At 39.3% G+C, this 11,818-nt stretch overlaps 2 protein-coding genes across 3 annotated transcripts; both read left to right on the plus strand.

Annotated features, from left to right (window-relative positions):
* znf451 (zinc finger protein 451) lies at positions 1–8,528 on the plus strand. Of its 2 annotated transcripts, XM_053332797.1 has the most exons (13): positions 1,166–1,225; positions 1,632–1,715; positions 1,835–1,948; positions 3,200–3,311; positions 3,488–3,638; positions 3,742–3,868; positions 3,983–4,142; positions 4,484–4,631; positions 5,252–6,741; positions 6,824–6,895; positions 7,201–7,254; positions 7,650–7,690; positions 7,831–8,528. In XM_053332797.1, the coding sequence occupies exons 1-12, from the start codon at positions 1,166–1,168 to the stop codon at positions 7,688–7,690; spliced, it is 2,613 nt and encodes an 870-aa protein (XP_053188772.1). In that variant the 3' UTR covers positions 7,831–8,528. The 2 variants fall into 2 exon arrangements, with proteins under 2 accessions (XP_053188773.1, XP_053188772.1); XM_053332798.1 differs by lacking the exon at positions 1,632–1,715 and adding an exon at positions 1–18 and having other exon boundaries at positions 1,162–1,225; positions 7,650–8,528.
* Positions 8,529–9,410: 882 nt separating this feature from the next.
* Positions 9,411–11,818, plus strand: bag2 (BCL2 associated athanogene 2). Its single transcript, XM_053333064.1, has 3 exons — positions 9,411–9,641; positions 10,120–10,229; positions 10,940–11,818. Exons 1-3 carry the CDS (start codon positions 9,520–9,522, stop codon positions 11,332–11,334), a joined length of 627 nt encoding a protein of 208 aa, XP_053189039.1. The 5' UTR covers positions 9,411–9,519; the 3' UTR covers positions 11,335–11,818.

Consider the following 11,818-nt stretch of genomic DNA (forward strand, 5'->3'; position numbering starts at 1 on the left):
GAAGGAGCAGAATCGTAGGTAATCTGATGCTCAGATTCATTTGTTTACTAACTTTAACCCTACGTGATTTACAGCGACCCATGCCCACCTTAAATTTGTTTACGTTGGCATTAGTTACGCGAGGAATGCCCGTAGCAACCAAACTAGGAGCTAATTAGCTTAACGTCACGTTTAGTCTTGACGTTTAAGGGGTGTGTACCTGAGTGGAGAGCCAATTTTTAAGATTTTGGTGCTCACCAACTTGCCTTACGAATAACAGTCAATATTACGAACCCCTTTGAAAGCAGATGAGGAGACTTCTGGTCGTTGTCAAGCTTGTTTGAAGTACCTAAAAATCGATTAAAACCAAGGGTGTGCAGGCAGTTACCTTTCCAATACAACCAAAATACAACACAAATCCCTCTATGGCGCGAAATGTAGCTTCTTCTTCGCTCAACGATTAGGGTACTGCTCCGCTGCACAGTGCTGCTACCGGTGGACGGGAGCTGTACTGCAACGACACACAGTGCAAAAGCATAGGCCGGTGCAATCCATCTTCCACCCACCGGCGGCAGCACAAAGGAAAGGCTCCCTGCTAGATGAGCAAGGAAGAAATTATGCCCCATATTAGACTTTATATGGTTTGTATTGAGTTTAGTGGATTTTTGATTTGACGTGTAGTTCACCAGAGTAAGTCGTGTGTTTGTTGCTTTACACCATGTTGTACACATGCCTGACATCGCCGTGAATGCTGCTGAACAGTTTCTAAATAGTCCAGCTGGCCGCTAATGGGTGTTACTACATTTTAAATGTTTTCTGTTACTTTACCAACGTTAGCATGGAGTTTATGAGAGCTATACTCGAATATTTATTATATAGTACTACAGTAACCAGACAATAATGATCAGTTTTCGTGCTGGTAGTGTACCACTAACTAACTGATGTAAGAGACCTATTGAAGAAACATCTAACGTTACGGTTGTTTATTTCTTAATTTTGACTGATATCGAGTCAGCAGGCCTAAAGCTAAAGTTAAAATTAGAGGTACTTCATGTCTGTCTGATTTATGTTTTTTCTGGTGCACACCCCTCCCTCCCCTCCTGACATGCATGTTCACAGTTCAATCTGCTGCTTCTGCTGCTGCTGCTGTAAAAGTGACCTGAGCTTGCTGTTCGTCCTCAGATAAATGTCTTCTCCAGTTCAAGCAGACGAAGATGAGGTGGAGGAAGAAGTGGAGTTTGTATCAGTAAGTCATGTGCAGGCTTATTGATCTATGACAAAAATCAGTAGGTTCAAAGGTTGACCTATACACACTGAGGCATAGCAATGTCAATGACACTGCTTAGTTTCTGTTTTTTGACACAGAATGGACTCTGGTGGTCAGTCAGTGTAATCACATATTTGAATCACTACCCCCCACCCCCATGAAATTTATACATTTTAGAGAGTAGGCCATTCATATGGTCAGTCAGAAAAAGCTTCAAAAGTTCGAAAATGGTGCGTTGCAACAGCTGTGATTCAATCATGTTTTCTTTTCATTTCTGTTTTATCTGGCATGTTAAATTAAAGTAACTACCTTTTTAAAAGTTAGACAGGAATTGAAACCTTACAAGTTCTAACACTAATGGCATGATGTCTTATACTTGCCTCAGGAGGCCCCTCTCAGACCAGTGTTGGACTGTATCGATCTGTTGAGTGATAGTGAGGATGAGGGATGTTCATCATTTGCAGGCATGGTGAGAGGTTTAACAGAGCAGCATAAACTAATAATCCTACCAGTGTCTCATTTATTTGTGATAGACTGGATACTTGTTTAGAATGTTCTTAAACTGCTGTGACTTTTCTTTTCCTGTAGATGGAAGACAAAATCGACCGCCATAAAGCTCATGTTACATCTACTCTGGATAGACTAGCGCAGCAGGTGGCCCAAGAGAAACGGGCAAGAGAAGACAAATGTAGAGCGTTCAAGGTATGATAACTTCAAATATGAAAATAAGATTATCCTCTTTTATTTTGTTGTTTGTCAGACTTTCATTAAACCTTTAAATGTTGCCATTTCACTTCATGCCATTATCTTTCTCTTTAATCTCCATTGCAAGCAAAATAACTTGTGCTCACCTCAAGGACACTTTTTGTGACACAAAATAATACAAAAGACAAGATTCAAGAAACTTTATTGTCTGTTACATAGTGCTCTGATAGTGTTTCCATTGAAATTTTACTGACTTATATTTATACTGACAATGACAAACTCAATATTGTCAATCTATCTCAGTGTCTCTTCTTCTTACTTTGCTTTTCTTGGAGAAGTGATCCCACTGAATGGGTAACTCAAACATAATACTATTCTTAGCTCTCTGATTTATCCACATTCATTCCAGTATTTCACAAGCTGCATATTGTCACAATGCTTTAGTTTAACTTACAGAAATATAGTTAGCCTATAACTGACATTTGGATGTTTCTCTTACCAGTGACAAAAGGGTTACTGCACCTGTGAGCATACTGAGTGTCAGGATCCCACAGTTTTCTCATTGTTCCTGAAAACGCCTCACATGTTATTAACTGTGTCCAATTTTATCTTCTTAAAGGCTCAGTTTTTAATTCGGTAGCTTATGAAAACTTAGTTCTGAGTTTTTTAGTCTGTCATTAGTATATCCCTCCACCCAGCAGCTTTTAGGCATTTTTCTGTCGTTTGCTAACAGACAGATGTTACAAGGAGGCACTGTAACGCAATTCAAAGTGGTTGAAGAGTGATGAGTTGTTTTGCCTGTGGGTGTGGGCAGGACTTAATTACACTCCGTCTGTATAAACTACTTTGCAAAAATTAATTGGTATTTGTTCTTTGCAGAAAAATTCAAAAGATGCTGGTAAAATTTAATCCTGAAACAGGCCTTATTGGAGGTTTTTGTTTGTTTGTTTGTTTGTTTTTTCCAATCAAAGGATAATATTTAACTGAAAACAGAAGGAGGGTTTTTCTTTGTCTCTGTACACAGTAAATGTGGGGTCAGTTAAGGTCATGTGTAGCAGGAACAGTGCCACCCAGTGGGAAGAATATAAATAACAACATTAATTCAGAGAGAATTAAGATTATTGCTGTGTGTTGGTTTCCCTTAACATGTCAATCTGCCAATCTACCTATTTGTAATTTCAAGGCAGGTGTTAAACAGATGACATATTATTTTCTGTCATTATTGATCTCTTCATGTCTCTCTTTCAGGAGAAACAAATCTTACAAAAAGCTCATGGACAGCAGGAGCTGGCTTTCAGTTCTACAAATGGAAGTCATCAGGAAGCAAAGAGATGTGTAGATATGTGGTTAAAGATGCCAGGTACATTTTTAATTAGATTAATTACATTACGTTGTCACTTACTAATCGTCACTTACTAATCTTGCAGTGGTTAAGTGGGGGGCATTGATGAGATAATACCCTGTTACAGTACTACTGTGTGTAGAAATTTTGTCAGCTGACTTTTCAACTTATACTTTGCTTGGATGTTTGTTGAGGTCTAAAACCGGGAGTGATCAGTGCTGGTTCTGGACGGAGACACAGACCTGCTTCTTTCCCCACAAATACTTCAACTAAACACACTTGTCCAGTTATCAACTGTGGTCGAGTGTATGACCATGCATCCCTCCTCGACGGTCATTTGAAAAGGTAACTCTTTTCTGTCCATGTTCAGAGTAGGTTTAGTGCCTTTAAACCATTTTCTGAGCACAAATGGGCATATTGTCTAGTAAAATATCTATCTTTTATTTAGGTTTGATCACTCCCCTTGTGATCCAACCATCAATCTTAAAGGAACTCCATCTGATCTGTTTGCATGTGAGGCTTGTGGTCAGTGTTTTCTGACTAAAGAAGCATGGAGGCAACATCTTGAATCTAAGGTTTATGCCCTTTTCTAGCTATTTAATAAAGATTTCTGCTCATTTAATATTTCATTAATAAGTTGATTTATTCGAGAAGAGAAACAATTAACATTATGTGGCTTTGATTCCTAGGTGTCCTCATCTAATGCTGGAGGTCACAGCATCAGTCAGACATATCAGCGTATCGCGTGTTTTGCTTGTCCTGCCTGCTACCTCCTCTTCAACCTCCGGGATGAGTGTCTTCAGCACATGTCAGCCAAAAACCACTTCACAGAGTCACTTGCAATGAATGGTAAAGGTTATTGCAGCTGAACTGCAGCTTGTCTGTTATTTATGCATTTCAGACTGTTAAGACATTTGAATAATGCCATATTTTTTGTATGAAAGGGAATGTTTGTGTGGTTATGTACACATTTCTCATTAGGATCTCACTTACCCAAATCTCGAAAGATTAATAGGCTTGGGGAAGTGAAAATATCATTATCATTATTTATATATATATATATATATATATATATATATATATATATATATATATATATATATATATATATACGGCTGTCTTTAAAAGAGTGCTGGTGAGGTGTTATATGAACATAACTGAGATTACTTTTTACTTTGCCCTTGTTAAAGAACCCAGAGGAAGAGCACTGCCAGTTCCCATCCCACAACGTGCTAAGAATCGTCTCATCGCTTTGTGCAAGGATACAACATTCAATGTTCGATGCTCTTTATGTCACAAAGTACTGACCTCACATCAGACTGCTCAAGCTCACTTTAAGTAAGTTTCATTGTGACTGTTCTGCCATTAATGTAGAGTTGTTCCGATACTCATGACAGTATTGGAAATGCCACAGGTACAGCCTAAAATATTGGATCAGATATTGGTGAGGACGCAAGCTCATGCACTGATATGATACCAAGTCATTAATAATAAACTTTAAAGTATTTTCACACCTGCATAAAAGGTAGTTGTCCCAGAATACAATTCTCCTTCGCTGCTTCAAAACATCAGCCTACACAGCAAGTTGTGCTATGCTATGCAGCCACTGACTCCTACTGTTTGACAGTGGCTAAGAACGGTGGGGTACTAGCGTTGCCAATAACAACAGCAATCTTATAAAGCATTTGAAAATGCATCACACGAAAGATAGCAATCACATTACAGCCATACAGGGTTGGTATTATACAGCTGTTAATTTCTTTTCAATACAATGGTATAAGATCTGTACTTGGTATCGGCCGACATGCAAGTTCAGGTATTATGATCAGTATCAGGAAGGAAAGAATGGTATCAGAACATCTCTACATTTATGTATGAATATATTTTGATATTACTGCAGACACTGCTTCTGTTCAAAAGTTCATGGAACTGATTTTTTTCTTACTTTTCTCCTTCAGTGTGCACTGCAGACAGGGCTGTGCAGTAGCCAAGGCGGATAAACCGATAGTGCAGGTAATGAAACAGCTACAAGTGCGAGGGCAGTGCTCCCTCTGCTGTAAAATCTTCCTCAGCCAAGCTGAAATGGAGAGACACAAAGAATCGACCCACCACGACGTGGAGGTCAACCAAACAATGGCAAGAGCACTTCTTCAATACTGCAGGTTTAGTGAAATTCAAAACACCCAGAGGGCTCGTGACAAAAGGCAATCTACTGGCCCTGATTCACCTTTTCAAAAGAGAAACAAGAAGAGGAGTGATTTTGAAGAGATTTCAGCCAAACGACAGAGACTGGGTGTAAATGGCAGCACCAGCAGAAATACAGTTACAGCATGGTTCTGTGAGTGTGGTCTGCAGTTCTCAGAGGAGGCCACAGCCAGTAAGCATCTCTTGGCTGTGAACCAGATTTTCCATCAGTGTGGTGTGTGTGGCAAACTCATGGGAGAATCTTCAATTACCCGCCTGCATATGAGTCGCTTTCATGGCGGGGCTCATCTCTCCAACTTCCTCTTCTACTGCCGCAAGTGCAAAGTGGAAATGCCTCGATACAAAGATATCCTCTCACATGTATCGGAAGTGCACAGTGGACACACCTTCTTCAGTGAGCAAGAAGTTTCTGAGGAGCTCACCACCGTCATCGATGACAAGCCATCCACCAGCAGCGGAGTCACCCCGCACTCATCGTCTAAGACAAAGGTTCAACCCGACACAGTAGAGGCATATTCCTCAACAGCAGCTCAGACTTGGATGTGCAGGATGTGCGAGGACATCTTCGACTCGGAAGCAGTCGTCCAGAAACACTGCAATGACGTGGGCAGTCACAGCTTTCAGAGGTTCATCTGTGGCCACTGTCCACAGAAGTTCTTTAAAGAGTCCACTGTGCGCAGACACTGTATGAATGAGCACGACGGGCAGATAAAGAGCTCCCACTTCTGCGGCCTCTGTGACAGTATGCAGTTTGAATCGGAAGGCGAGTTCTTGGAGCATTACAAGAGTCTTCACAGTAAGGACTACTACTGCATGGATGACGCTGAAGTTGTCCAGCCTGCTGTTGCTGAAAGCACCAGTCAGCCCCCTGCCACGTGCCCATGCATGGCTTCAGAGAAGAGCAAAGAAGAAATGAAAGCTATGTATACACAGTGTATGAGAAATCTGGCCGCTGATGGTAGATGTCAGTATGTGTGCGTTCCTTGTAGTGTGTCTGTGCTCTCCTATGCACAGATGAAGACTCATGTCCACACAAAACACCCAGCCTTGAAGCTGGACAAGACCTTTGACGTAGAATGCAAAACTTGCCAGGAAAGTTTTACAGATGTACCAAGTTTCCATAAACACTATCACTCACAGCACTGTTCAATGGAACCTTGCACGAGCTCCAGGAAAGATGTGAAAGCAGAACCCACTGCCGTCAAAATCGTTGATGCTGTGGAGATCAAACCCCAAACTAAAGGTAAACCAGTTCCAATGTTGACATTTATTTTTTACATTTGTATCCTGCTGCATTTAACTCCTTTTCCATATTGCTGTTGCAGAGATTGAAGATGAAACACTGGTGAAGTTTTTGAAGATGGAGCAGACCGAGGAAGATATTAAAGCCAATGAAAGTAAGCAATATACTATACATAGCCCTTATGTAACTTTCACCATTTATAAAAAAAATAGATGAGTATAGCCTACAGGCACTATACAATATAAAGTTGTCTTTTCATTCATTTTTTAAAGCTGTAAAATTGATGTGATCATTCTGTCAAAGACTAATCTGCTTTTGTCAATAAAATTACAACACAACTTACCTTGTATATACATTACAAAAATAATACCTAATGTGTTTGAGTGTATATTTACCCTTTTGGTTATTGCTGATTTTAATGAACCAGCTCTTCATATATTCATCTGTATTCCATTACAGATGAATCTAGTGAGGAGATGGACCATGCAATGGCTGTGAGTGCAGAAGAAGCAGGTATGCGTGCATGTGGATGCACATGTAATTGAGGTCAGCAGCTAGAAGTGTGATGTTAAACATTTAGTTGGATAACATTGTTAAAATGTGTGTAGTATTTTAAAGATAGTCTGCAGCACGTTATATATGAGCCTGTGCTACATTGTTCTCTCTCTTTGTGAGTCTTTATCCATGTGTGTAATTACTGACAGTGATTTTTTTTAATATTAATAAAGTGCTTTACAAGATGGTTCAAAAGTAATACAATTAAAATAAATTTAATGTAAATAAATGGAACTAAAACTATCAAATAGATGTGAATAAGTTAGTACAAGTTGTCTCTTAGCATACATTTGAAGTTCTTGCAGTTTGCAGTGTAAGCTGGATACTAATATTCCCATTTTCATCATTTACAGAGTTGGAAGAAGCTCTTAAAAGAAGCCTTTTGGAATTCTGAGTATGTGAAAAGATTTTTTTTTTGTGACACTGTGTTCATCGGATATGAATAGTAAGATTTGTGTTGAGAATATGTTAAATAAATGTTATTTTTATTTTATTTCTTTTGCTGTGATTTTAGTCATTTTGATATCAACACAGGACGTCACAGACATCACCACTGGTCCCAGTTTGAAGTTGTCATGTTTTGTTATAAAGACTCAACACTTCAGGGCGTCGATACATGAGCTATAGATGGCATTGATGACACTGCAAGATGCCATGGATTAACTAGTGACACCACGCTGCCAACTGTGTCTCCTGTTACCTTCTCTGTTCCACTGCAGACTTGAAATCCAGTGTATTGTGGACACTTTAAGCAGTATTGCTAAAATCATGTCCGTAGGAAAGAAATCATTTGGAGCTCAGAGTACACAGCACACTTACACCCACCTGGATGAAAATAAAAGAAACTAAAGAGACATTCACCAGGGGTCTGCTATGTGCTTGTTACACCAAACTGATGCTGTCTATGGGCTTGAATATGAGCGGTTTCATAACTGAAGTTGTGTCTAATTACAGCTGCAACGCTGGTAACAAACACCTCTGTTAGTTTCCTCAAGTTGCTTTGAAAACATTAGCAAGTGGGTGACAGATTCTAGTGGATAGTGCAAATTGGCATTCAGTTTGTGTGTGCATGTCCTTTGTAACTACGATTAGTTTCAAAATTAGGCTTCATTTTTTGTTTCTGTCATTTTTTGTTCTTATCCTCAAAATCCGTTGTCCATTTCATATTTTGTAATTGTTGCAAGTTTCATTATAGTTAGTCATAAACTGTTCAATAGACTAATAAACAAGATTACCAGTGTGTAAATCAATGTAGTAGTTTCCATGAACAATACTAGCAACAATTAATAGCTTAGTAAAGTTCTAGTGTGCAGATAAAGCTTGGAGATGGTCTAATTGGAATTGGACCTTCCTGCTGAAAAATGTGACAGCTAATGTTAACAGTTTCTGATGTGAAGTTGTATGAGGTTGAATATGATATGGTCTTCTATCCTCTTATGACCCCAATAATGAGAAAAACCTCTTTAATTCTCAGATAAAGGGGGCTCTCATTTATGGATGGCGGATGGATCTGGAAAGAATCATTTAGTATTTGGTAAAGACAATCAAGCATTTTAAGAGTGAGAGTTTTGAGCCCTATCACTAAATGTATAGGTGACCCAGTTAATATTGTGACACTAAAAAGTTCCAAGTTCTCCCATCTGACTATGAAACCTTAACCCAGATTTATAAATACTCAGGTTTGAACAGGTGCATTGACTGGGTTATGGTGCTGTTATGTCAGGTGTCTTTGACCTTACATCTCTGTTTAGTCTGGTATGTTCTTCTTTCTTTTTTGCCATCTATAATAAAAATGAATAAAGCCAAAAAGCAAACCCAGCCATCTCAGTCAGGGTTTACCGAAAATGTAATGAGTGCTACAGTATTTTAGGCTGCAAACCCCTCACCTGCAGATAAGCCGATTAAAGTACAATAATTATAAGTGACATGAATTAAAACTGTTGGATTTAAACGGTTCTAAATGAAACCCGGGAATAAAATCTACTACACCTTCTCGGCGACCTCTCTTAGGTCCTCGGACCATATTTTGGGAACCACTGTTCTAGCTTCCTCGGGAAACTTCTGTAAGGACTGAGGAGAGGAAGTTGCAGCCATGTTTGGAAATGTTCTCCCTGGGGGTCTGCTGTAGGCGAAGGAGCCACACTCAGCTGGACAGCGCACACTGTTGATCGCACAGGATTTCTCTCCGGAACAAGATCTAAATATCAATCTTTCATCAGCAGCATGGCTCAAGCGAAAATACAAGCGAAAATGAGCGATCCTCCGTGCAGCAAGTTCAGCAGGACCCTGTCCATGGCAGATCGCTCGGGACGGTTGCTTGAGAGTTTGGATCAGCTGGAAATAAGGTACAGTGAACTTACAGGCCTTGACATGTGCGTTACACTGTACACTTGAGGTTCTGCTCAGGAGATTCAATGCCCGTCGGCGATCACATCCTTTTAGACTAACTCAGATAACCTGTTTTAGTAGGATAAACAGCTGTTTAATAATCCTAAATAGAGTGAGAGAAAGTGGTTTCACCCTATTAGAAAGTTTTAATATGTACATGTACATGAAGTGGGTGTAGGTTTGTATTATATCTATGTGGATTGCATTGATTTAGGCAGTTTATTACATGACATCATCATATCAACACATGGATGTGCTTGTAAGTGGTTGGGAGTGGCATGTATTGCAGAGGATATCATATGTTGTTGTTGTTGTTGTTGTGTCATGTACCTCTAAACTGATACAATTTAGGACACAGCCCCGATTCGAGTATTTGATCATATTTTATTCCACTTGGAGGTTTCCTGATGTACATGTTTTCTCTGTGTCTCCCAGGGTGGAGACTTTACGCGAAGCAGCGTCAGCCTTGGAGCAGGAAAGGGACTGCATCCTGGAAATGATTCAGTCCACTCTGAACAGTCAAGAAATACATAGCATCTGTTCTGGTGAGACAACTTTACTGAGCGTGTATCTCTTTTCCCCCTGTCATTGACTTTACTTTGTTTATGCATATTTGAATCAGTCAGTGCTGTGTCTTTGTGGCTGCTCTGATTCCTCTGTAACATTGTGATCCAGTGAGGTTATTGTGTGGCTGATACAGGGTGGTTGGGTGGTGCCTAGGGGATTTTCAAAAAAAAGCAAAGCAACATGATAGTTTTCTACTCCACCTAGATGGTAGTTTACATCATGCTCACAGTATTAGTTCTCCTGTAGCTGGCACTTTAGCTGGCCTGTATATCATACTTTAGAATAAAGTAAACATATTTGAGTAAAATCATCGTGTAGTCTTTATGTGATTACATGCATTTCAATTTCCTGATTTCTCCATTAATTCTCCATAAAAAATAAAACTTTATAAGTTGGTTGAATTATACAATACAATACAAAGCCTATGACTACATACACTATTCCATTTATTACTATACTACTATAAGTAGGTGGTTGGAAAGAACATAAACCCTGTGTAATTTTGTACAATCCAATACAAAAATGATGAAACATATTAAGTGTAATGTATCATTTTTTCACTTTGTGTTGAATGTACTGTTGTGTTGCTTTACATTGTAAGACAATTATGATATAATTGATAGCCAAAATTGCAGTCATCATTGAAATGCAGTCATTAAAATGCAGCATTTACTTCTTTATCATCTAGGAGAGAGAGAAGAGTTAACTCTAACTGCAAACCGTCTACTGGGGCGGACACTGTGTGTGGAGGTCTCTGTTGGCACGATCAGAAACTCCCAGCAGGAGGAGGCGCTGCGCAAGGCCACAACTATAATAGACGAAATTGTCAAGAAGTTACTGGGTGACATGGAAGGTGCAAGAAATCAGCTGCTGGCCCTGCACGCTGCCTGTGTGACCGAGGCACCGCCTGTCCCCATCGACCAGAAGTTTCAGGCCTTAGTGATCAGCTGTGCTCTAGAGGACCAGAAGAAGATCAAGCAGAGGCTGGAGACTTTGATGAGGAACGTTCAAAATGCTGAAAAGAACATCAAGATCATGGATCATCAAAAACTAGAGGACCCAAAAGCCAACGGCACTCTCTAAGGCTTATCAACAAAGCATAAAATATGTCTTTAATGCCACTTAACTCACTCACTAAAAACTGTTGTAATCCTGTACTAACTTATGAAGGATGCTTCATATTGCAGAAAGACCAGTCCCTATTTTAAGATTTCAGTGATATTGTACCTTAGGCCCAAAAATAAAGTAAAGAACAAAATAATTCACAAGTGAGCACCACAAACACCATCTTTCTTCCTGATGGAATAATTTAGTATTAATGATTTTAATTTCAATTATTGTAATTTGATGCATTTAATATAGATTGTTTAATGTACTGTATATACCCAGTACTAAATATAAGTGTACTTATGCACAAAAGTGAGACAGAAAACAATAACACCAGAAAGTCCTTTGGTTGCAGATTTCAATGAAGGTCCATTTCTGACAATCAGATAACAATAAAGTCACTATAATGTGTCAGTAGATCATTTACAGAGGTTTGGGTTATAAACCAGTGTAAAACTTG

Source organism: Scomber japonicus, chromosome 14 (genome assembly GCF_027409825.1).
Source record: "Scomber japonicus isolate fScoJap1 chromosome 14, fScoJap1.pri, whole genome shotgun sequence".
Classification (NCBI taxonomy): Eukaryota; Metazoa; Chordata; class Actinopteri; order Scombriformes; family Scombridae; genus Scomber; species Scomber japonicus.